This window comes from Euphorbia lathyris, chromosome 6 (genome assembly GCF_963576675.1).
Source record: "Euphorbia lathyris chromosome 6, ddEupLath1.1, whole genome shotgun sequence".
In the NCBI taxonomy this organism is placed as follows: Eukaryota; Viridiplantae; Streptophyta; class Magnoliopsida; order Malpighiales; family Euphorbiaceae; genus Euphorbia; species Euphorbia lathyris.
The window spans coordinates 25,052,947-25,079,695 of record NC_088915.1 but is presented as its reverse complement, the minus strand read 5'-3'; the positions used below and the strand labels follow the sequence as shown (position 1 = coordinate 25,079,695).

At 36.1% G+C, this 26,749-nt stretch overlaps 1 protein-coding gene across 3 annotated transcripts; it reads right to left on the bottom strand.

Moving 5' to 3' along the window:
• Positions 1–19,832: 19,832 nt before the first annotated feature.
• On the bottom strand, positions 19,833–26,479 carry LOC136232746 (casein kinase II subunit beta-1-like). 3 transcript variants are annotated; one of them, XM_066022130.1, is made up of 5 exons: positions 26,133–26,479; positions 21,982–22,200; positions 21,528–21,622; positions 21,269–21,434; positions 19,833–20,335 (listed from the first exon to the last, which is right to left on the bottom strand). In XM_066022130.1, the coding sequence occupies exons 1-5, from the start codon at positions 26,338–26,340 to the stop codon at positions 20,205–20,207; spliced, it is 819 nt and encodes a 272-aa protein (XP_065878202.1). In that variant the 5' UTR covers positions 26,341–26,479; the 3' UTR covers positions 19,833–20,204. The 3 variants fall into 3 exon arrangements, with proteins under 3 accessions (XP_065878202.1, XP_065878200.1, XP_065878201.1); XM_066022128.1 differs by having other exon boundaries at positions 21,528–21,637; positions 26,133–26,478; XM_066022129.1 differs by having other exon boundaries at positions 21,272–21,434; positions 21,528–21,637; positions 26,133–26,477.
• Positions 26,480–26,749: the final 270 nt, after the last annotated feature.

The following is a 26,749-nucleotide window of genomic DNA, read 5'->3' as shown; positions in this document are numbered from 1 at the left end:
ATGAAGTATCTGAATCCTCCTCTTTCTTGGACCGATATAGGACCGCATACATCTGAATGAATGAGTCCTAGAGTGTCTGATACACGCTCACCTTTATTGCTAAAGGGTGTCTTTGTCATTTTACCTTTTAAACATGATTCGCATGTTTCCAATGATTCGGAATCGATTGGATCTATAAGCCCATCTGAATGTAGCTTTAGCATGCGTCTCTTGTTTATATGATAATGCCACAAGTAAGTTGAATTATCTAGCTTATGTCTTTTGGTATCAATTGCGAAAAACAGAAATCAACACATAAATCCCATTTTGTGATATTCCTGAGAAATAGAAAATCGAATCTCTATAAAAATTGCAATGTTTGTTCTTTACAGAACATACCATATGTTGGAGTACCGGCTTTTCCCTTCTGAAGGGTAGCTCGGTACAAAGAACAATTTCTCTTCCAATGCCCCACGTCACCATAATAGTGGCACTTTCTTTTAGGCTTCTTCACTTCCTTTCCCTTAACTTTAGTGGGCATGGCTTTCTTACCTTTCTTGGGATGTTTAGGATTGGGAGAATTCCCTTTCCACTTCTTTGATCCCTCTGTGACAATAGCCGGTATTTCCTTGTCTTTCTTCATATTGGGCTCAACTGACTTGAGCATATTTGCAAGCTCTTCAAGAGAGGTTTGCAAGTCATTCATCTGATAGTTCATGATGAACTATGAATAACTCTTTGGGAGGGATTGAAGAATTAAGTCTACACTTAGTTCGTTATCCATCGCGAATCCAATACTAGAAAGTTTGGTAATGTAGCCAATCATCTTGACACAATGTGTCATTACAGATGTGCCCTTTTGCATCTTGCAACGATATAGCAACTTGGATATCTCGTAGCGTTCGCACCTGGTCTGTTTCCCAAACAGTTCCTTTAGGTGCATGATGATGGAACAGGCATAGTTGCCTTTGTAATTCCGATGTCATCGATGCACGTATGATGCATCCGGCATGATCGTCATCAGCCTTGTGCTTCTGGTAAGCATCGATTGGAAGCATCATCCTCAGGGATAGGGGGTATCGATGTATCAAATACATACCCTATTTTATCGAACTTCAAAATGATTTTGAGGTTACGAAACCAGTCGGTGAAGTTTGAACTATTCAACTTGTTATCGGTAAGTATATTTTGCAGATTGGTGTTAGTCATGATTTTAAGAGTGTTTAATTAAACTTGAAAGTGAGAAAGAGTAGACGTATGTTATTCATTTGCTTTAAAGTATATCAATCTAAAATTATAGGCCTTTTAATTTATTTCAGATTGCTCCCACTATTTTGCCAAATTAATAACCCTCCATATTAATTCGAAGAATTTCACATATCCTTTAGTGAGCTAAGATCCTAACTCCTGAGATTTCGCCTTGACTTTAGCCAACAAGCTAGTCCCATTTGTTAGGTAGATTCATGCAATCAATCACATCTCGAATGTGATTCCCAGGTTATTGGGTTACTAACCACATTAGTAACTAATATGTTATTCATATTAATCCCAACCATCTTGCCCATTAGTTTATGACAACATGAGTTTGCCCATCCAATTATCATACTCTAATTTAAGTACTACCCCATATTCATGAAAGAACGATTTTCGATAATCCAGGTGTTACCATAAGACCCCGAGCTTGACTTTAGCCAACAACCCAAAGGCCCCCAGTACTGCCGGCTGAATTATAATATTAGGGAGGGGCAACCGATTTTAATAACTTGCTTATTTACTTAACTTTTTAATGAGGGATTTTTATTTAAGTCTCATAATCTAACTTAGTCTTGATTTGCTTTAGCATACATCAGACACACATACATACATACATTGGCGTTATGGACATATCATCTAAATTATTCCGTCGAGCCAGAGACGGAATAAAAGGCCAAACCTAAGGAAATACTAACTATTACATATTTCTCTTTAGGTCCTCCGTCTTCTCCATGGCGCCTTGAAATTACATATTAATTTCTATACTACTAAAAGAAAACTTCAATTGAATTGAAGGGAATTAGATGAGAGGAGAAATTACAATAGATAGTAGAAAGGCAGGACGCGCAGGACCTATTTCAAAAATACCAAAAGACTAAAGAGAGGGTCCAAATATGTCCATAACTCCAAACATGCATAGACTCAATTAAATAAATTTAATTGGTTGATTACATAACTATCTTATGTAATATTTATGTTAATCACATTAACTTATCAAATTAACTTTCATCCAATTTTACTTCTAATAGTTTCGTATCTTTTATATTAATCCTTAGATTAATATAACTATACAAAACGTTAATTATGCACGTCCCATTTATTTTGATTTTAATTCATTTAACATTTTGATTTACAAATTGGTAAAACAAACTTTTAAACAAATTTTCATTCGATAATCAAAACAGAAAACTATCAATTTCTGAAACATATATATTTAAATATAAAAACGATTTTAAATATATATATATATATCAGTTCTAAAACGGTTTTAAAACGATTTTCAGAAAATAGGAAAAACTACTATAGATTTCCGTTTTATCTTTAGAATTAATAAAACTGATTTTATCAATCTAACTATAAAACTAATATATTTCGTTATCATGATTATCAACCAAAATAATTAGGAACATATGCATAATCTATTTTAATTAACAATTAATTAAAACTTATTTATCATTAGGATTAATTAATCAAAACTTATTTATCAATTAACCTAACCATAAATATTTATTCAATCCTATTGAAAAACTTCTAAATTTTCATATATGAAATAACGGATTTAACGATGTCTCTGATACCACTGAAGGAAAATAGGCAAATGTTTGGCAGCGGAAATATAAAAATTTTAACCTATTTCCTTAAACCAAGATCCGTTAATCGTTATTTCATACAAGGAAGGATAGAAGGAAATACCTTTTTGAAGAACTATCTACAGTTGCTAGCGAAGTGCCCTCAACTCTAGTTCCGAGTTCACGAGCACAAACCAAAAGACAAGATCAAACAAGTTAGAATCTCAACCAATGAATAGCAACCAAAATAGATTGCCTCTAACAAGTCAACACAAGATCAAGGATAAAGAGAAAGAGATGAAATCAATAGAATGGAAGCGACGGAGCAATTTCTTCCTCTACAATAGACTGGTCGAAATTCTCTCTCTGTTCCGGATTAACCCAATATACCTATAAGGGGGGATATATATAGCCTCTTGTATCTAAAACCTTAGTTAGATAGAATTAGGTTACTTCTTTTGAGTTTTATTCTAAAATAAAACTTCATAAATATTATCTATGGTTTTTAGATAACTTCTTTATAGTTTTATTCTAAAATAAAACTTCATAAATATTACCCACAGTTTTAGATAACTTCTTTATAGTTTTATTCTAAAATAAAACTTCATAAATATTATCTAAAGTTATATCTAAATATAAAGATAACATTAGGTTGTTTGGTAAAATAATATTTAGAAGCATTTAACCATTTTAAACCTTCTAACTTAATTATTCAATAATTATAATCTAATCATAATTGACTAAAATAAATTAATTCTCATATGTATATATATATAATACATGTATTTCCCCTTTTTCTATTTGGGCCTTTATATTGGGCTTCCATCTATTAATTAACATCCATTCCTCTTTTGGTTCCAAGTCTTATGTGTGACCCATTAGGTTCTTATTACTACTAGCCGTATACAACCATTAAATTAATTTCCCAAAGTTAATTTTAATCTTTGTATAACGGAATGAGTGCGAGGACTGTGATAGGCAGAATCGTAAACATTCCCCCGGAGTTATAAGAAGACAGGTTGATTCCGTCGTTGACCTTTCCGTATTAGTTACATTATAATTTGATCCTTTATCAACTACATCCTTGAACAGAATCTTATGACTATGGATAATGTCAAGTCATATATAGCGAGACGTTCGTTTTACTTGTACAGGCCGAGTTAACTCCAATTAGATAGGTTAAGTGAAATCTGCATTTCAAGTCTTAAGCTATCACCTTGCAAGGATTTAGAGTCAAGTCTTCCACAAGCGATCCTTGGACGTATCTCCCATTTATCAGGAGTGACAAATGCTCAATCCAATGTTAACTATCCTGCAATTACTTCCTATGGTACCCAACGCCTGCCCGCACACACCCCAGAGTCATCTCTGTTATGGATCGTGTTTGAACAGAGTCAAAGTATCACATTCCATAATCCAGAATCACTAATTAACAATCCTTTGAGTCTGAGGATTACTTATACCTATTAATACCAATGTGATGAATAGGTGACAGGGATAAATCCATCCATCCTGTTATCTCAAGTCGGGTCCCCAATCCTAATGAACGACGTTTCATCGGATCTATGTAACTGTCCAGATATCTATATATATGAAGCTTGTGAGATCAGCTTTCTGTCGGACAGAAGACATTGTTACATACAAGTCTCAACAGTGATATATCAATCCTAAACATATCACTTGACTTGGGGTGGTTTTAAGTTTATTAGTTTATTATAAAGTTTTGTCTCACTTCATGCTTGTATGAACACTTTATAATCACTTTAAACAAACTTACGGATTTCCTTTTATTAGACTTTATTTAGTGCTTAAAGGGATTGCCTTTATATAGTTATAAAACATACATCTCATTAAAACAAATGATATAAAGAACAATTCATTTACATTAAGTTTGTATCCTGCAACAATTGTCTATAGGACACTAAACCCCAACATACTCCAAGCGATCAGCTTAACGAACCGAGTGCCAAATGCGGCGAAATGTGAGGAAAACACTAGGCTTTTCATTTCAAAGATTGCCATATTTCTGGTATACCACAACACCCAGATGACGTTGACTATGGTAGATGACCATAAAGCCGTGATTTGAGAGCTGAAGCGTTGTTTTGCTGCCTCTTACACCAGCAGAGATACCAAAGACTCTGTGTAGACATGTCGACCAAAGAGGGAGCTAACCCCGCATCAAATCTGCCGTGAAAAAGAGTAGGAAATGAATAGGTGATCCGCTGTTTTCACATCTGCCTTAGTTTTTTACAATTAAGAATTGACAACCAAATTATCACTCTTATTCTCTAGGTGAATGACACTCATTTTAAGCCCAGCTTCATAAGCCCTTAGAGAACAAACTTCCTTCTTAAATTTCTTTAACTCAAATTCACGTTTTTCGAGCTCATATCACTCTCACTCAACATACAACAACTTTTCCTTAGCAACCTTCGCATCATCAGAATAAAAAGATGCAAAATTGCACTCTTTTAATACTTCTTTGTGAAGGCTGTGAATTTCACCATCCTTCTTTGAAAGAAGGGCTGTTGAAACACTTTTCCATAAGATTTTGATTTGACAAAATCATTTAAGTTTAATCCATGATTAAGAGACAATTAAATTTAAGTGCTTTGATTTAATTGTACTAATCCGTTTGTTCAATATTGAGTATAAACATAAATGCAAAAGGAAATAAAAATTAAGACATGACAAAGTCAGTATGAGAACAAAACACAAGCTGGGTGAAGAGCAACTCAGCACAAGAGAAGATAAGTCATCTTCAAAACAACAGCTTAAGAATGAAGCTGATCAAAGCAGCTGAGTGGAACGAAGCTCAGCATAAAAGATTTCTGCTTCAGAACTAGATCTTGCAGTACGAAGCTGACCGTGGAAGCTGAGTAAAAAAGAACTCAATATGAGATTTGGTGACAATCAAAGATAAGGACTATCGAAGTGAAGCTGAGTGATCTTCAGGACAGCATGAATGATCCGTTAGCTAAAAGACAAATCTGACAACTGTCTGCACCAATAATTGAAGCCTTGGAATTATGCAAAAGCCAAATTCCAAAATGCATGGGTCAACTGTTCGTTGCTATAAGACAAAACTGCCACAAGAAGATAAAGCCTGGAGGAAGAAGACAAGCCTGGCATCTGAAGAAATCAGAAAACAAGATTGGTCTGCACATCTGAAGCTGACCAGAAGGTTGTCCCCCAAAAGAGCTGTTTTGGATTCAACGGACAAATCAAATTCAAATCATTTGATCCTCAAAATACAACTATAAAAGGACAAGCAATCCTCTTGGATCATTGCCGAATTACAGAATATACAAGAGAGAAAAATACAAGCTCAAAGCACTAAAAAACAAGAAAGAAATCTTACACCAACTTTCTATTCCTGTGTAAATGCTAGATTGATTGTTTTGTAATCATCTAAAGTGTTCTTTATCTGAAAAAGAGCAAATTGTATCAATTGTGAATTGAGAGTTGTGCTGAGTATTTGGTTGTAAATACTCAGTGGTAGAGAAATCTATGTGCTAGGTTGTAGCACTTAGTAGGAGTTGAGTAGACGAATAGAGGAAGGTACTCTTGCATATTCAACTGCCTTGTAACCGGTTTGTGCTCTACCTTTAAAGAGCTCAGTATTGGATTCTAAAAGCCCGGAGGAGTCTGGGGACTGGACATAGGCGGAGAGGCCGAACCAGGATAAGTGATACTGAGTAATTTCTAACTCTCTTAAAATATATATGTGCATGTGTTGCTTGTTATATTTACTCAGCATATAAACTGTTTAAAGCTGACACTGGGTAAATTAGAGTGCTGAGTTGGAAGCTGACCATAAAAGTGTCAATTCCCAACTCACAAGTGAAACAGTCTTAGTCAACATCTGACTAAAGCTGTCTTACACTAAGATTGGCCAAGCTGACCAAAGCTGAGTTAATAAACTCACCAAAATTATCAAGTCAGCAAGATTAATTAGAGAAAAAGTTACATTAGTTCCTAACCTCCCCCCCCATTGGAACTAATCACACGGGACCAACAAGGGCTTGGTTTGCCTAGATGGTGGTATCCCTTTCCTTCATAGTATTGTTGGTGTCCTCTAAATCTTTTTTTTCACTAGACTAGTACTAGCTTGCCTTGCCTTTTTTAAGGCCTCTGCTTCATTCTTCTTAGCTTGGGCATCAACGACATGACCTTTGACGAGCTTAGCCTTAACCTTTTCCCAATCCTTATGAAGCAGAGCCAGATGATCATTAGACAACGACATAGCTTAACCTTGGGCTGCCAATTTTTTCTTCTAATTTTGAGAGCATTGGTCTACACTTTGAAGTTGGTGGCAAGCCTCCACTATGGAAAAAAAGTCTCGGTGAAGAACTAGGTTGTAGAAAAATAAGATTTGTAAAAACAACAATAAGACAAGAAAAGGAGGGGATACCTAAGCAGTGCAAGTAATGGTCAAGTTTGTAAACTTCTGAACCCCCGGCTTCTCAATTTGAACCTGTTCTTCGAGAACTAAAACATGATGACCTAATTTATATGCCAAATTTGGGTTCCCGAGGGTAATGTTCGAACCATATTGATGCTCCCAAAGTTGAGGAAATATCAATAAGTTGACAATAAAAAGATAAGTTGAATTGAGAAATGTTGAGATAAAAGGTTTAATTTCATAGTTTCATACTCATTGAAGAAAGAAAAATCTTACCATTCAGTCCCAGAGAAACAGACGAGCCTTTCATCAGGGACTTAGGTTTCTCAGCAACAACATCCTTTGACCTTTTGACCTAAATCTATTATTCCTTCGAGGTCTCCACCTTATCAAATTTCCTTTTTAGCTCCTATACTCCTGGAACAATGGAAGAGTGAGGACTTTTGCTTTGTACCTTTTGAAGGCTCGGAAGAAGGAGAACCAGAAGTTATTGTTGGTCCCTAGTAATTAGTTCCAAGGGGGGGGGGGTTAGGAACTAATGTAACTTTTTCGCTTTTAATTATGCTGACTTAATGTTATTTTAAGAGTTTGATAACTCAGCGTGTTGGTCCGCACAACCAATTGATTAGTCAGACAGTTTTAGTTCTATGCTGACTAAGACTGCTTGACCTGAGAGTTGGGAATTGACGCTTGAAAGGTCAGCTTCCAACTCAGCACTCAGATTTACTCAGTTTCAGTTTTAACAATTTATAAGCTGAGTAAATTTCACATGCAACACATGCACATGCACACACACACACACACACACACACACACACACATATATATATATATATATATATATATATATATATATATATATTGAGAGAAAGAGTTTAGAAGTTACTCAGCACGACTTATCCTGGTTCGGCCTCTCTGCCTACGTCCAGTCCCCAGTTCCTCCTGGGATTTTCAATCCAATACTTAGCTTTTTTAAGGTAGAGCACAAACCCTTTACAAGGCAGTGAGTATGCAAGAGTACGTCCTCTATTCGTCTACTCAGCTCCTACTAAGTACTACAACCCAACACTTAGATTTTTCTACCACTGAATACTTACAACCAAGTACTCAGCTCAACACTCTCAATATTCCTATTGATTACACACTTGTTCTTTTTCAAGTAAAGAACACCTTAGATGATTACAATCAATCTAGCATTTACACAGAGAATAGAAAAGTTGGTGTAAGATCTTTTTGTATTTGAGTGCTTTCAAGATTTTCTCTCTTGTATTTTTCTTTTGATGCTTCGGCAATGATCCAAGGTTCTTGATTGTCCTTTTATAGATGGAAATCTGCAAATGGATCATTTGAATTGTTTTAGCCGTTAACACCAAAACGGCTCTTTTGGGGAACATCTTCAGGTCAGCTTCAGACTGTTCCGCCATTCCCTTCCTCTGTTTTCTTCAGGCGTCAGGTTTTGTCTTCTTGCATCAGACTTGTCTTTTTGTGCCAGTTGTCTTTTACCAATAATCCATTGACCCATGTTTCTTGGAATTAGTCTTCTGTGTATTTTCGAGGCTTCAATTATTGGTGCAAAAGATTGGCAGACTTTGTCCTTTAGTGAACGGATCCTTCATGCTGTCCTGACTGTCATTCAGCTTCATTCGTTATCTTCGAATTTTCAACTTCCATGCTGAGTTCCTTCTTAGTCAGCTCTGTTCGGTTTATTCAATTCTGAAGGAGTCTTCTAATTTAGTCAGCTTCGTTCCGGCAACTTTGAAGGAAGCTTCTGATGCTGAGTTCCACTTCAGCTTCTATTCTTTCATGCTGAGTTCCGTTCCACTCAGCTTTGGCTTATGCTGACTTTTAACCTGTCTAACTTTATATATATATTTTTGCACTCAATATTGAACAAACACATTAGTACAATTAAATCAAAGCATTTAAATTTAATTGCCTCTTAATCATGGATGATTTTGTCAAATCAAAATCTTGTGGAAAGGTGTTTCAACAAACTCCCCCATTTTGATGTTGGCAAAATACATAATTATGGAACTCAGTTATAAGTTACCCCATGATTGATTGATTTTTGAAATAACTCCCCCGTAAGGGTTGCACATAGTGTCTTAACTTAATTCTAAACCTTCCAAGATTTAACTGAATTAACCTTAAGACATTTGTGTATACTGACTTAGTTTAATGTTAGATTTTTCAAGATCTGAGCTAATTGGATTTAAGTCAGCTTTCAAAAATATTAGAAGTATGTTGTTACTCAGTTTATTACATAAGTATTTTGGTGTTAATGTATACTGAGTATAGTTTACTTCTTAATTTGTTTGTTCAATTTTATCGACCAATTTGAGGAAATAGTACTTGTCATAGATTAAACAAAAAAAACATATGAAGAAGGATTCTTATGCTAAGTCCTAGACATTGACTAGACTATATCTAGTTCTAAACATCTCGAGCTACTCCTTTGCCTTTACTTCCTGAGGCATTTCCTGCAAGCTGAGTTCCTCCGTGGCTCTGAGTTCCCTCTTGGCTTTTCTCCCCCGTTTTGCCATCATCGGGTTTATAAAGGAAGGTATCGTTGCGAGCATGGGTGGAGAGGTGAGTTGAGTAGTGCTGGAGCCGTTTTGTGCTTTCACGCAAGCCATCAATGATAAGAACACTGTCATCTTGGACATGGCGAGGAACCCGCAGAGAACTGCTAATCATGCTGAGGAGGCATTCATGTGATTTGCTAAGCCAGGTGTGCACGCTGGTGAGCTGACCAAAAGATTGGTGGTACATCTTAAGCAAGGCAGAGTCATAAAACATGCGCTGAGCATTGTTGATGTGCATTGCCTTCATAATCGCCTGGGAAAAGCTCAAGAGTTCACTGTTGGAGACTGGATCAACATCCATCTGTGCTTTGTTGATGTTGAGTAGGCTGAATGCTTCACTTAGTTGGTCAATTATACACTGAGAGGATGAAGATACTAAGTCACGCGTACTGGTCATCTCAGAATTAAGCTTGGGAAAGCATTCTTGAAGTTCAGCAGAGGTGGCAAACTCAGCATTGCCAGGTGCGCTTGATTTGGTCAGTTCTGCAGTTAACTTAGCAAAATATCCTTGAAGTTCAGCGGAAGTGGCATACCCTGGATTAACTTCTGATGATTGTTGGATTTTACCTTCAAGCGAGTTCAGATGGTTCACCATTGTGAGAACCAATTCAGTCAGCTTTGTTATTTGGTCTTGCCTTGGATGCTGAGTTTGAATGGTGGTCATAACACTTACTAGATCCTTGAGTCCTCTTAGTTCATTGAGAAGCTGAGTGATTCCAGGCAGTTGAGAGGACTCAGTATGAGAAGATGTAGCAACATCAGCTTGAGGAGGGTTCAATTCTTGAAGCAAGGACTGAGCAGAGGCAATGATGCGTCGGCCTGACTCAGTGGCATTCAAGTAGGTGAATTGAGCCGCATTTGTCTCAGAGGCTGGAATTGAGCTTGAGGGTGGAGGAGTTGGCTGTTTACCAGATTGATCACCCTGATTGGTGACTGGACTTTGATGCAGATTAGCTTCAGAAGCTGAGTTGTCAACATGCTGAGTTGGAGGTGGAGTTTGGTTAATCATGTTGATCTGCTCATCCTGAGTAGGTGAAGTTGAAGCAGGATTTGTATCATCTTGAGTATGCTTTGGATTCTCCGGAGTCTTGGCTTGTTCCTCAATATGAGTAACAGAGGCTTGGTTTTGCACAAGATCCGTTTGAGGAGACTCAGGCTCAGCATCATGAGAGAAATACTTCAACTGAATTTTGGAGAGTTCGGCATCAGTATCTTGAGGAGGAGAGTCTGCAAGGAGATTAATAACTTGAGTTTTATGGGCTTTCTTCTTAAGCCGCTTGAACTTTGTTTCTTTAGCAGGAGATGGGTCAGCATGAATGTTCTCCTCATCAGTATCAACTGTCTCTTCTACCATAGTTGGATGCTCATGTTGCTCAACATGATCCCCAACAACAACAGTTTCTTCTTCCTCAACTCTTTGCTCAGCATTACCCTGAGGTTGCTCAACATCAGCAGGTTCTTCCTGCTCAGTATGGACGTCTTCCTCAACAAAGGTTTCTTTGTCAGTTTCCCTTTCTACTTCAACATTTGTTTTCTCAGCTTGTTGCTCAGTTTCTTTCTCAACTTCCTTTTCTAGGTCAGTTCCATGACCTTTGGAAGATACAACCCAATCTAGGGGATCAGCTTCAACTGTCGTTAAGGTATTAACCTTCTTCCTTTTCATCAAGGGGGATTCTAGAGTTCCCTCTTCTTCATCCTCAGGCTCTTCTGGCCTCTTTCTCTTCTCTGCCAACTCAGCTTTCTCCTTAGCCTGGTCAGCCTTAACTTTTTCTTGAGACACTAGTCTCACTTTCTTTGGGACATCATTGATGTCTTTGGAGCATGTTTCAATGGCCTTTCTCTTCTTCTTCTTCTTTTCCTTAGGGGACTCAGCAGGAGCCTCCACTTCTTTCTCAGGCTCATTTTCAGGCACCTCTTCCTGTTCAGCTTCATCATTGTCCTCAACTTCTTCCACTTCTTCATATCCTTTCAAAGGCTGATTGTACAGTAATCCAACTAGCAGAGCTGTTGTGATCTCATTTCCCAAGGTATCAATTTCATTTATGGTCTCGATTTGCTTATCTTCGAGGATCTTGGTGATCAGAGAACCCAGCCTGAGATTCTTTCCACTGCGTTCAAGAGCTCCAACTAGAAAGACTGGAAGGTTGAGAGGAGTGTAGGTCAGCATGTGCCATATGAAGCACTGCTCAAAGTTGGAAGCAGATGAAGCTGAGTTGAGTTTGGGGAATATGAAGTTGGTCAGTATGTAGTGTGCCATCTTCTGGTCTTGCCCCATACACGTGCTGGGTATTTCTCCCTTGTGATCTTTGGGTTTGCAGAACCCCTTGATCTTGTCAAGCTTTTCCTTAGGTACCTTTTCTTTTGTTGTCCTAAATTCTATTCCTTCGTCTGGTAAATCAAGCAAAGTAGCTAGATAGGCAGGGGTTATGGTGATTTTCTGACCTTTGACTGTAGTCTCCAAATAGTCAGCATCTTCTTCATCAACAAGCATGTTAGAATAAAATTCTCTGACCAGCCTGGGGTATGTTTTTCCGGCGAGTGAGAAGAGACCGGTCCATTTGTTCTTCTCGATCCAGTCACAGAATGGTTTCTCAAAAGTGACGAATCCTGGAGAAAACCATCTGCATTTCAGTACTTCCAAGTTGTTGACCTTTTTATGGACCTTGATCATATTCCTTTCGATTTGCTTCGAAGAACCAGCGGGGTCAGCTTGAGTAGGTTTGCCAGAGGTTTGGCCAAGCTGAGTGGTGAGGTTAGGGATTTCGTTCTTGCTGGAAGCCATTGTTACAGATGAAGGTTTTAAGGTTTAGAGAGAAAGGAGAATTCGATTTCAGAAGTTTGTAGGCGTAAAGAGTAATGAGTGGGAATCCTTCCACAATTTATAGAGTTTTAGGTCATTAATGAACTAGCCGTTTTCATCTTGGGACTTTAATCGACAAAAATTCTGCCATTTATGACAGGTTCGGCGCATGGGTATTCATTATTACTTGCGTTTTTCTAGGCATGATTTGTTACACGTGTCATTGTTTATCGGTGCAAGTGGGCTTTTACTCAGTTTACCAGAATATGAGTCGTTTACGATACTGAGTGTTTAATTCTACGTAGATGGATTTTCTATAACCCATCAACTCAACATACGTTCATCACTCAGCATGTACATCTACTCAGCATAAGGTGATTACTCAATATGTTTATCTACTCAGCACAGGATATTTACTCAACATTTGTACCTACTCAGTATAATCACTCAATGTATAAGTCAACTCAGCATAGGGTGATATTTCAAGCTTGGTGAGTAGAAGTTTCTTATTGTTAATTTACTCAGCATGGCATTTGCACAATCATTCAAATTCCACTCGACATGGCAATCACTCAACATTCAATTTTTCATATAGATTTATTTATAGTGGATTTGACATACCGATGGCTTCCCTTAGTATATTGAATTGTTCTCGTGCCAAGGGCTTAGTGAAGATATCTGCAAGCTGTTCATTTGTTGGCACATAGGTCAGCTTGATCTCATCCTTTAGTACGTGATCTCTGATAAAGTGATGTCTTATGCTAACATGCTTCATCCTGCTGTGTTGGACTGGATTCTTAGACAGATCAATGGAACTTTTGTTGTCACATCTGATCTCTATTGTCTTTGTTTTAACTCCATAATCCTCAAGCTGTTGCTTTATCCATAGGACTTGTGCAACACAGCTTCCAGCAGCCACGTACTCAGCTTCGGTTGTAGACAAGGCTACGGATGATTGCTTCTTACTGAACCAAGATACTAGACAGCTTCTGAGGAAATGACATCCTCCCGAAGTACTCTTTCGTTCTAGTTTATCTCGTCCATAGTCAGCATCAGTATATCCAATGAGTGTGAAGTCATTTGAAGTTGGATACCATAGACCTGCATCAAGTGAGCTCTGCAAGTATCTAAAAATTCTTTTTACAGCAATTAGGTGAGATTCCCTTGGGTCAGCTTGATATCTTGCACAATAACATACTGAGTACTGTATATCAGGTCTACTAGATGTGAGATAAAGTAAGGAGCCTATCATACCTCGATAGAGTTTACTATCAATTGACTTACTCTTCTCATCTTTGCATAGGATAGTATCAGTACCCATGGGGGTTGATATGGGTTTGCAATCTACCATGCTGAATTTCTTTAACATTTCTTTGGTGTACTTAGACTGACTTATAAAGATGCCATTCTTACCTTGCTTAATTTGAAGTCCAAGGAAGAAGTTGAGTTCACCCATCATGGACATCTCAAACTCAGTTTGCATCTGTTGGCTAAATTCTTTGCACAAAGATTCGTCAGTAGCACCAAATATTATATCATCTACATATATCTGTGCAAGTAGGGTATGTTTGGCATTTTTCTTAATGAACAAGGTTGTGTCAGCTTTTCCTCTGACATAGTTCCTGGTCAGCAGGAAATTGGTCAACCTCTCATACCAAGCTCTTGGAGCTTGCTTTAGGCCGTACATGGCCTTTTTGAGTTTATAAACGTGGTTTGGAAACTTTGAATCTTCAAACCCGGGAGGTTGATTAACATATACCTCTTCGTTTATAAGACCATTAAGAAATGCACTTTTTACATCCATTTGGTATAGTTTAAAATTCATAAAACTAGCATAGGCACACAATATACGTATAGCTTCTAGCCTAGCAACTGGTGCAAACGTTTCTCCATAGTCTATACCCTCTTGCTGACTATAGCCTTGGGCTACAAGTCGAGCTTTGTTTCTAATTACATTTCCATGCTCATCTAGTTTATTTCTAAAGACCCACTTGGTTCCTATGGGTTTTTGATTCCTAGGTCTAGGTACTAGATCCCATACCTCATTTCTGGTGAATTGGTCAAGTTCTTCTTACATGGCATTGATCCAATACTCATATTGCTCAGCATCAGCAAAGTTCTTTGGCTCATGCATTGAGATGAAGGCAACATTCCCGAGGTATTTCCTAAGCTGATCTCTGGTCATCAACTTGTTGTTGACCGCATCAAGGATGGACTTTTCTGTGTGTCCTCTTGGAATCCTTATTTCCTTTGGCAATGTTGAGTTGTTTAGAACAGGTGTTTCTACAATCTCTGTAGGGACAGACTGGTCAGCAAAGGTAATTTCAGTTTTGATTTTACCTTTGGTCAGCTCTTGTGCTGATGGCTCAGCACCTCGACTTTGGTCAGTATGAGCTGAGTTTGGCTCGTCCTCCATGGATTGAGTTGTCTTACCTGCAGGGTCAGTTTCATCGAAATCTACATGGACTGACTCTTCTACAACTTGGGTTCTTTTATTATAAACTCTATATGCTTTGCTGTTTGTTGAGTACCCTAAGAAGATTGCTTCGTCAGCTTTGGCATCAAACTTTGCCAAATTATCCTTAGTGTTGAGTATAAAACATTTACACCCAAAGGTACGAAAGTATCCAATATTGGGCTTTCGTCCTTTCCAAAGTTCATAAGGAGTTTTCTTTAATATAGGTCTTACCAAGGCCCTATTCAATATGTAACATGCTGTATTGACAGCTTCTCCCCAAAAATACTTTGGAAGCCTATTTTCACTCAGCATTGTCCTAACAATTTCTACTATTGTCCTATTCTTCCTTTCAACAACTCCATTCTGTTGAGGAGTTCTAGGGGCAAAGAAATTGTGGTCAATACCATTAGTTTCACAGAATTCATCAAACAATTGGTTTTTGAATTCTCCACCATTATCACTTCTAATGTGAGCTACTTTTAGGTCTTTGTCATTTTCAAGCTTTTTCACTAATGTAGTAAACATCTCAAATGTTTCATCTTTGCTGCTCAACAAGATGACCCAAGTGTACCTAGAGAAATCATCTACAATAACTAAGGAAAATTTCTTACCTCCCATGCTGAGTGGCTGGATAGGTCCGAAAAGATCCAAATGTAGTAATTCCAATGGTCTTTTGGTTGAGACAACCTTTTTGCTATGAAAAGACTTTTTGGTTTGTTTACCTTGCTGACAAGCATTACAAAGTTGATCTTTTTCGTACTTTAATTTGGGTAATCCCTCAACTAATTGCTTTCTAGCTAGTTTGGCAAGGAGGTCCATGCTGACATGCCCAAGTCTCCTATGCCATAGCCAGGAGTTGTCCTCTTTAGACACCAAGCATATACTTTTTGAAAATTGTTTTTCCAAACTCAAGATGTAAACTTTTTCTACACGAGGGGCTGTTAAAATCAAATCATTTGTTTTTCCCTCGAGTATTTGACACTTAGTATAATCAAATATAACCTTCCTTCCACTCTTGCAAAGCTGAGCTACGCTTAGAAGATTATATTTGAGACCTTTAACTAAGGAGACTGACTCAATTTTAGGGTTACCTCCGATAGTTCCTGAGCCAACTATATTTCCCTTCTTGTTGTCTCCAAAGCTTACACTACCTCCTCGTTTAAGTTCTAGTGTGATGAACTGAGTTTCATCACCTGTCATGTGTCTTGAGCATGCGCTGTCTATATACCAAAGTTTTGATTTCTCCACGCATATCAAGCTGACCTGCATTTTAAACTATTCGTTTTTAGGTATTCTTTTTGGGTCCTTTCTTGTTAGTGTAAACAGGTGCAAAGTCATATTTTAACTTGTGACGACATACTTTTGTAGTATGGCCACTTTTACCACAAAAGCCACACTGAGTTACCCTTTGAGGGTGATGTTTAGTGTGGTCAGCATTGTTGTGCTGATCATGCTAGCATACCTTGGTAGTATGACCTTTCTTACCACAGAAGTCACATTAGACAGTCTGTTTGTTATGCCAGCACACAGCTTTTGTGTGTCCTTTCTTCCCACAACAGCTACATTGAGTAAACTGTTTATGCTGACCAGTACTCAGCATGTGGTTTATTCTTAGTTGAACCTTTTATTTGGTTCTGTAAGGTTGTGACATCCTTTCTAAGTTTCTTTGACTCAGTTTGAACCTCCGTGACAAACTTATGTAAGACAAAAGAAAACTATATAATATAATACTCATACCAAATAAATTGATAATTTCTTTGATCAAGGTTATCACTTTGTAATTTGTTCGATTTATTTGGAGTAAATTACATACGTGATATATAATTTTTGTCATTTTTCATAATTTAGTGTACAATCTTCAATTTTGCACACAAAACTCTACAACCTTTTGGTTACCTTCCATTAAAATGTACAACCGGTAATTATAACCGGTCAATACAAAGTCAATGCACCATGTCAGCAATTTGCCCTCCCTAAAAGTCAAAATTGCTGACGTGGCGCGTTAATTTCGTGTTGACCGGTCAACTTTTGGCTTTTAGAAAAGTAAAATTGCTAACGTGACGCGTTGAATTCGTGTTGATCAGTCAAAATTACCGGTCGTACACTTTAGTGAGAAATCACTAAAAAAAATTGTATAATTTTTTAATGCAAAATTAAATGTAGTACACTAAATTGTAAAATAAAACAAAAATTGTAGGATTTATTTAGCTATCCTTTATGGATAAGATATCAGTAAATTCAATCGTCCAGTTCGTTAGAAAAAAGTCCAGTTCAGCCTAATTCTGTAGACTAATCCAATATCTTCGAGAGAAAAGCAAGAGATTTTTAATCCACAAATTAAAATCAACCAAAATTCATTCTTTTTTATTTATTTTTGCAATTGAGAAATTTTGGGTTCGACTTTTGTTTGGTCAAATTGACTTCTCCATTTGGCGTAATAATACATTGGTTGATAATAATCGAACCCAAAATATGGTTCGTAATAATCCAAATCAGAATTTGGTTACATTGGTAGCTATGAGAAATTGTTTATGGATGAAACAACATGAAGAAGACATGAAATTGCAGAACATGGAAATGGAAAAGATGAAAATGGAAGAAAAATACAAAGCTATGGTCTTTAAAATAAGGATTAAACTCATATTCTGTGTTATCTAAAATTTTGTTATTATTATTTGATAACATTTGGTACTTTAAATATTTTTACAGGTGACATTTAATTCATTTTCAACATAAAACAAATAAATTTGTTAAAAAAATCACCATATAACACAATTATTGACACGTGATATAACTAATTTTTAATATTTTTTTAATATAGATTTAATATGTGAATAAATAAAAATAAATAAATCCTTATATGTGACAATTGACTTTTTTTTTATCATATAGATTTAATTTTAAGATAAATAAGGATTTAATATTAGATTAATTTTAACTATAACCCCTGTGGTTTCAAGTTTTAGCAAATAAATACCTGTGATTTGATTTCGAGCAAATAAATACATGTGGTATGCTCCATTTTTCAAAAACGCGGAAACGGATGATGACGCCGTCTATATGCTGACGTGGCCGAGGGTAATTTAGTCAATAAGAGTTAATTTCAAATAAATTGTTGTGGTTTGCGTGTTTTTTTTGCAAATAGATACATGTGGTTTGGATATTTTTGCAAATAGGTACACGTGGTTTGTATGTTTTTGCAAATAGATACATTTGGTATAACAAACCATAAACAAAAGCTTAATTTAGACAAATACTTGTGGTATAACAAACCATAAAAAAAACGCTTAATTTAGGCAAATAGGTACCCATGGTATAACAAACCACAATATTTGCCTAAATTAAACATTTGTTTATGGTTTGTTATACCACAGATACCTATTTGCAAAAATATCCAAACCACGGATATCTATTTGCAAAAATATGCAAACCACGTGTACCTTTTTGCAAAAAACATGCAAACCACAACAATTTATTTGAAATTAACTCTTATTGACTAAATTACCCTTAGCCACGTCAGCATATAGACGGTGTCTTTACCGTTCCCGCTTTTTTAAAAACGAAGCATACCACAGATATTTATTTGCTCGAAATCAAATCACGAGTATTTATTTGTCAAAACTTGAAACCACAGAGATTATATTTAAAATTAACCCTTTAATATTTATTTATTTATTCACATATTAAATTTATATTAAAAATTAGTTATATTTACATGTCAAAAAATGGAATCGGCTAATATTACATCTAAAATGGATTTAAATGTCACTTTAAAAATACTTTAATAGGGCAAAATTACTAAATGATATTACAAAGAAACAAATAGCAACATTTTAAATACCACGTGATCAAATATGGGCTTAATCCTTAAAATAATAAGGGTTTGGATCCTTTCAAACTAACTTGAGAGATCATGTTAAAAATTAAAAACTGAAACTAGAGCACATTTGTTTGCCACCGGATTTTTTTCCTAATTTTTCACCATTTATTTGCTTAGAAAATAAATCAATGAAAAGTGAAGACAAGTCCATAAGAAAATTTACGAATAAAGTTAGGAAAATGTATCTCTTTACATTTTCCTAAGTTTTGGAATCATATCCTATTCCTCCTTGCTATTATGCAAAGAGAAAAACACTGAAAATAGTAAAATTTTCCTTGCCTACTATTTTTCAAAACACAACATTTTTCAATAAATGAACGGATCATAAAGCAACAAAAAAAAAAAATCAATTAAAAATAATCGAAACTCAGAGTGAGATTAGAGCCAGAAAGAAAAAAGAGAGGATGGGGATGAAAAAGAGAGAAAGAAAGAATTACTATATATATATAAATTTTAAATGAAAATACTCATTGTCATGACATCAAATTTAATTGTCCAGAGAAAATTTCTCCATTTTGATTTGATACAGCACACAATGGAAAATTTCATCTCTATTTAAATTGGTTAACCATAAAAGTTTTTTTTCCGGTACCTAAATTATTCACCGGAGTTCTATTCGGTTTAACTGAAATAAAGGTATAAAACAACAACATTTTGAACCAAGTTAAAACAGTGTAGCTGGTAAACAAATCCAGCATCTTGAACCGAGTTGTTGGTCAAACCAAAACTATTTGAGAGAGGAAATAAATCCTTCATGATCTACTTGTTATCTCTACATTCTACAGTTATCATATCTTCAGAAGATGATAATCTGGGAAGTGCTGAGCATGTCATCTCATTCAAATATATATAAATTTGGGCAATAAAATCCATATGGTTAAAATGAATAATAAAAATGCATAAGCAAAAATTATGAAATTTAAGGACAAAGTTCCAAGTTTGTCAAGCTGATGCCGATGCTAATTAAGGAAGTATAAGTCACCGTAGGCAAGTCATAAATTCGTTTACCAAGAAAACCGAACTTGCTAATTTGCAACTCGGCAAGTTGCAACAAAATGAATAAGCTAACTAATTAGAAAAGCTAAGACTTAAAGACTATCCAGTGAACATGCCTGTGTATGTTTCTTTCTAGTGCTTCCTTGAATCTTGGAGTCCGGCTCATTCCATCTTTTTCCAGTTGCAGATTATAGGGTCAAGACTAGAGGATTTCTAGCACGCTGCATCAGTAACACCTCTGCCAACTCTCAATCAAAGGAGCTTCAACTTTCAATGTCATGGTCTGTGCAATTTGTAACCAAATACTCTTGGAACATACATCTGCGAGGGCTTTTGCGGCTTCAGGTGCCCATATGTCATCAGAAATAGGTGAGGAAATGTTGTTCCGAAGTAAGCTCCATCAACGTCTAAGAGAGTTAAGGAAAATTAAGAAATATTCAAACAGCCAAGACGTACGCACATTAAAACATTTATCATCTCAGTTGCTAAACAAAGTTTAACCGTGAAATTTTAAATACCTTCCACTGCATAAGCAATGTGTTGTGTCATTATTGCCTAAAGTATACCTCAAAACCCAATGTCACAATATCCACAAGCATGGCAGGTAGGAACATGCAGCTAAGTATTGGTTGAAATTAGTATATTCAAGGTGCATGTCTTGTGTAATGTAAGCATGGCTATAACTACATTGAGTAAGTATAGATAACTGTAGTATGTAAGCTTGAACAATGTTGCAGGTAAAGCTCATATCAAGCACTATAACCTATGTTGCATGGACACGGGAACAAATACAGATACAGACACGGCATTATTTCTAAACCATAACCTTCATAAAATAGCCTTAAAAAAACAGACATGAAAATGCTACTAAAGAGAAGTGTCCATGCAACATAGACTATAACAAATGAGCCCATGTTTGATTTTGAAGTCAGCTGGCAAATCAGCAAAATTGTGTTCTTACAAGCTAGACTAATGATGCATACATAAAAGAGAAATATATTACAAGGTTAAGAGAGATTTGTACTAGAATTGGTAATTTTAAAACCACAGAACCATATATATGATGCATATAAAAGCAGCTTAGACTAATGCATTATTGACCTTTGAAGTGCAATCTAGAAGAGCATTCACCAATTCCAAGAAGAAAGCAACTCAATGGGTAAAACTAGAATACGAGCAAATGAATGAGTAAACTTGAAAATACATTCTTAACCCCTATAAGTAAGTTCACTTCAGCTAGAAAGCACACATATATAGACCAAAGTGAAAACTAAAGTAGTTTAAGAAAAGCAAATTTATAACAGTAGCTGTTAAAAGATGACCTGACCAAAAAAGGATACTACCTTGGTATTTGGATCGCGGGTAGTATATATCCTCACATCTAGGGCAACATATTTTGACAGTGCTTGACCGAGGGATGTCTGACTGACCGACTGGAAGGCATGGTTGCCCACAGCAGTAAACTCTTGGGCATCTTCCGAAGTCACAGTTCTTAAACTTGTCCAGCTATAGAAATAACAACAGTAGTGTAGCAGGTTCCTCAATATTGAAGTTACCCAATTATAACAATATCAAAAAATCTTAATCACGAAATCTTACCATCGCTGCCATCCCTTTGCTAGTCAATATGTATCGGGCATGAATCATACCATAAAGCATCTCTGCTGCTGATTCAACCAATTCATGCTGTTCCTCTGTAAACATATCCCCTATCCCAATCAATTGCAAGAAACAATCGAATAAGTGACCAAGGCCACAAACATGCAACTCCAACATAAATACATATACTGCCAAGGTCCAGGACTTAAGGATTTTTATAAAATCTTCATGGAGATAATGTAACACTCTGCTAGGCTGTAGATATAGAGTCAATATAATTGCATTGTGCCTAAATAAACAAAATAATATGAAGGATGAATAAATGAACTGCAGAATCTGCATGACTACATCACACTCCTCAATAGTCAACACAAGCTTTGCGATGAGAGAGCATTTATAATTAAATCACATGTCAATATGAAAATGACAATCCACCGAAATATATCATGCTTACCATGAGAGGATTCTACATCCAATATCAAATCAAGTGCATAATCATAATAAGGAACTTGACTGCTTAACCCGCACAGGTTAAAATCATCTTGAATGTAGTCCTCATCAACTTCACAAAAGAATTCATTTCCTCGCAGATTGCAAAACCATGAGATCCAAGAATTGTCCTCCCCATCAGAACCACTTACATCTGACTCCTCAGCATCTGTTTCAGATTCCTCTGCAGTGTATCAGCCAATGCACAAAATTAATTGCTGATGCTAATAAGCAAAAGATAAAAATCCATCAAATAAACAGAACGAACAATAAGACAAAAATTTATCCAAACCCCCACAGAAGAAGGGGAGTCCTATGGAGTCGAAACCCACTAAAAGAGGAGGAAAATACAGCTCCAAAATCTAATGAAGAAATGTTCTGAAAAATAAAAAGAAATAATTTGCAACTGCTCAGAGAATACCACATTAGGTATTGGCAAAAAGCATCCTGAGGCCCTTGAACTCTCATTTTGTGGTGCACTAAGCCCCTCAACTTTCATTTAGACACACTAAACCCTTGATCATTTATTATTAGTGGTTTCAAGCCTTCAACTAACAGATTAAGCTGCTGTGTGATACAACTCCCATCAAATGGTAATACCACATTAGGTATTTGAAAAAAGCATCCCGAGCCCCTTGAACTCTCATTTTGTGGTGCACTAAGCCCCTCAACTTTCATTTAGACACACTAAACCCTTGATCATTTATTATTAGTGGTTTCAAGCCTTCAACTAACAGATTAAGCTGCTGTGTGATACAACTCCCGTCAAATGGCAAGTGAGTCATAACGCCAGTTTTTTACTTTTTAGGACCAATAATTTTGCGACATGTGGAAATAAGAGGGACCAAAAAATTTCCTCTTCCTCTCCAAGCCAAGCGCCTGAAATCAAATTCATTCCCCTCTTTTGGTCTTTCTTCTTCCTTCAGCAATTTCACAGAATTGCTGAAACCAGGAATAATTTTTTGCATTTTCTTGACTTACTGAATCAATAAATGCCTGGAACCGCTTATAGAAGGGCCGTACAGGTAAAAGAAAACAAGCATTAAATTAATTAATTTCCTAACTCAGATTGTAGTCTTGATCGACCATTTTGAAGTTCTAGAGCAGAAAATGGAGAGAATTGAAAAAAAAAAACAAAGGATCATTAGCAGAGGAAGACGATCTTCTTGGATGTGTTTTGAAGAATTCCAATTTTTCTACAGAGCAAATTCTTGATTTGGTATTGAGCTTCATTTTTTCTGGCCATGAAACTTCATCAGTAGCCATAGCTTTAGCTATCTACTTTTTGCAAGGTTGTCCCACAGCTCTTCAACAGCTAAGGGCAAGAATAAATAGATATGGACTAATTAATTCTTGTAATTAACATTAATCGATTTCAGATAATTTCATTATTTCAAAATGGTGGTTTTGACTGATTGGCATTTATGGATGTTTGAAAGAATTTCAGCTTTTTCAAAGTTACTTTGTTTTTAGAAACAAAATAGAAAAAAGGGAAGGAAGACGAAAGAGGGGAAGAACGACAAAGATGAGAAATCGCTTGGTAGAGGTGGCTTCGTTCAAAAACACAGATAGCCAAATGAATCTGATTTCACGGGCTTGGCTCGAAGAGGAAGAGAAATTTTTGGTCTCTCATCGCCATCTGTCACGATCTATTGGTATGAAATGTCAAAAATTGACAGCATGATGACTCACGCACCATTGACGAGAGGTGCATCACACAGCTGCTTGTTCTGTTAGCTGAGGGCACTGTTATAAAAATAGTACGACTCGCGATTACAATCGTACAAGTCGAGCCAGCTCTATTTCGAGCGGGCTCTATAGTGTGAATCGAAATTGGTAATGGATCGGCTATGAATCGTCCAAATCGGTGGTGAATCGGCCGAATCGGTTGAGTCAGCTGATTCCACCGATTCTGGAAATAAGTTAAATAAACCTAAAATAATTACTGCAGCAGATCATTTTTAGGAAAACTAGAACAATTAAGGAAGGAGATAAATTAATGGCAAAAGAACCAATCAGAAAATTAAAAAATCCCATTCCATCAACGTCTTTTGTTCTTTCCATGTCATGGATGCATCAGATGATCAGAAACAAATTTTCTTCATCATCGTTCATCAAAAAGATCAACAGAATACAGATTCTCAAATTCTCCACCACGACACTAAATACTAAATACTAAGCAACTCACTCTCCTCCTTCACTAAGCATTAAGCAACTCGAACTAGTTCCATCATTATCAAGTTATCAACAACAACAAGGCAAAAACACAGAGTCAGAAACTCAAACTCTCCTCTGAGATTGCATATTGATACTTGTTAAATTTGAATTCAAAGTACTTGGTTGATATGACTTCTTTCTTGACAAATCAAAATTGCATTTCTGGACTAATTTTTATAATATTTTAAGTCCAAAATTTTGAAGGTGATCAATATTTTATTTTTTTTATAGTATTATGAATTTGAACTGAATCTTACAATTTGAGTTGATTCACGAGTCACAAAATGAGGATTCCAATTCACGAGTCGAATCTCGATTTGACAACTATGGTTGAGGTTCTTTAACAACCAAAAATAAACATTCGGGGGTTTGATGTGTCCAACTGAAAGTTGAGGAGCTTAATGCACCAAAAAATGAAAAATCAAGGGCCTCGAGATGTTTTTTTGTCTTAGGTAGGTACTATGAAGCACGGAAACTCTTCATGACATGCATTTCTCCGTTTCTGGAAGATGTGGGCACGGAAACTCTCGGAAACTGATACGAAACGTTTCCGGGCACATTTCCGTAATTATCCAAAATATGAAACGCATCTCTTAATTTTTAAACAATTTTCACTACCTATTTCGGTTAAAATTCTGGAAATTCAAACTTTCTATTTTGCAATTTCTATTCAATCTAAGATTAGGAAAATTGAAACTTCCTATTTGAGAGATAATTCCTTCTTTGTATCCTTCAATTTAAGAAACTTACCCATATTTCTTTCTCCTATAATCTTTGTCTCTTGAATCTCGATTGAGCTTGGACTTTCTTCCTCTTGTTCTTCAATCTTTTTTTTAATGCATTATTATATTTTTAATATTTATAAATATGCCCATATGTTTTTAATATTTACACGTTTCCCCCATGTTTCCGTTTCCTATGTTTTCCAGAAATTACGTTTCCCAGTATCCGTTTCTGTTTCTGTTTCAGTTTCCGTATCCGTTTCCGTTTCAGTGCAACATAGGGTAGGTATTTTAATTTTTACACATGAAAAATATTATAATACATCACTTGTCGGCCTTCGCATGGTAGGCTGAAGGAAGAAAACTTTAAGAAGTAACAATCAAGAACTTCAAGCCTCAAGGTATGACTCTCTACAAAGTATCTGACCGTAGAGTGCTTAATTTGTTTCAGTGATACAATAAACATATGTAGTTACAAAGTTCAAGTATTATAATTAAGTTCTTATCCTTTTCAGGAAATAAATCCAGCAATGATTTGTTTTGAAAATTCATCGTTTGCACTTGCAGTCTCATGTAATATACACATACTTCATTTCCATGTGAGTTAATATAGCCTCACGATTAAGACTGCAGAAAAACATTATTAAATAAACATCAACCATCGTTTCATTCAGCAAAGTAACTCCCAGCAGCACAAACTTTTTTTTTTCTCCCAATTGGAAAAAGAGAAATTAAAAACACTCTAAAGTCCAAATCAAAGGTGTCCTGGTAACTTTAAAAGAAGTATAAACTCAAAAGAGTTCTCTGAGGACTAATGATTATGGTAGTCATTAACATGTTATCTAGCTAAGAAAATGCAAATCAGCCTCAAACGATAGCAATAATGAGTACTCTCTTTAGCAATTTTAGATTCAACAGTCAACCAAAAAATTTGTTCCTGTTAGTACCATACTAATAACAGTAGCAATTAAAATTTCTCAAACCGAAGAACACCGTTACATAATAAAAAATAACAGAAAATTATCCAAAATACTATAAATACTTGTATATATATTTTCAAAAAGCAGAAAGATGTTGATGAGATTAAAAATTCAGCAATGACCAAACAAAACAAATAAAAATATCACAGTAGAAGCAAAATAATGCATATAACAAAACCGTTGTAAAAGAAAAATACCATCGGAAGCCTTGGTTTTGGAAAGGAGATCCTTATGATCAGCTTGCTGCTTCCCCATAAGAGACTGCGAGGAAAAATCCTTGCCATTAATTGCTCTAGAAGTAGAGGGAGAGGATCGTTCGAGATGCTTATCAAGAGCATCGTTAATTCGTTTCCGATCGGGACCAACCTCCATTTTGGACCCACCAAGCCCTCGGTCTCTATACATGAAGACGGCGACGGTGTCGGCGATTCTTCAATCGACGACGATGATGACGTCCGGTGCGAAATTAACGATGCAATAACCCAAAATCTATGGGTTTCCTTTCGGTGAAGGATGAGAGAGAGAGAGATAGGACTGTGAGCTTTAAGCTATTCTCAATTTTAAAAAAATATCTCTTGATTGGGCTTGGGTCCATTTAGAAATTTAGAAGAAAATGAGGGCCAGAGTCGCAAATATTTCTGTATGTATCATTGTGATTTCGAAAATAGTTGAAAGCGAGGGGTACAGTTGCAAATATGGGAGAAAATGAATAAGCTACAATAATTGCTTAGATAAAAAGCAAAAACTAGTTGAAGTCTCACACATTCCATAGTCTGTATAAAAAGAGAAGAATGATAAATTTAGAAAGTGTCGC

Coding starts and splice junctions, on each gene's coding strand:
- LOC136232746 (XM_066022128.1), bottom strand. CDS start 26,340: ATGTATAGAGACCGAGGGCTTGGTGGGTCCAAAATGGAGGTTGGTCCC. Junction 22,201..26,132: donor CAAAACCAAGGCTTCCGATG/GTATTTTTCTTT, acceptor GATACACTGCAG/AGGAATCTGAAACAGATGCT. Junction 20,336..21,268: donor GCGATCCAAATACCAAGGTA/GTATCCTTTTTT, acceptor TAACTCTCTTAG/ACGTTGATGGAGCTTACTTC.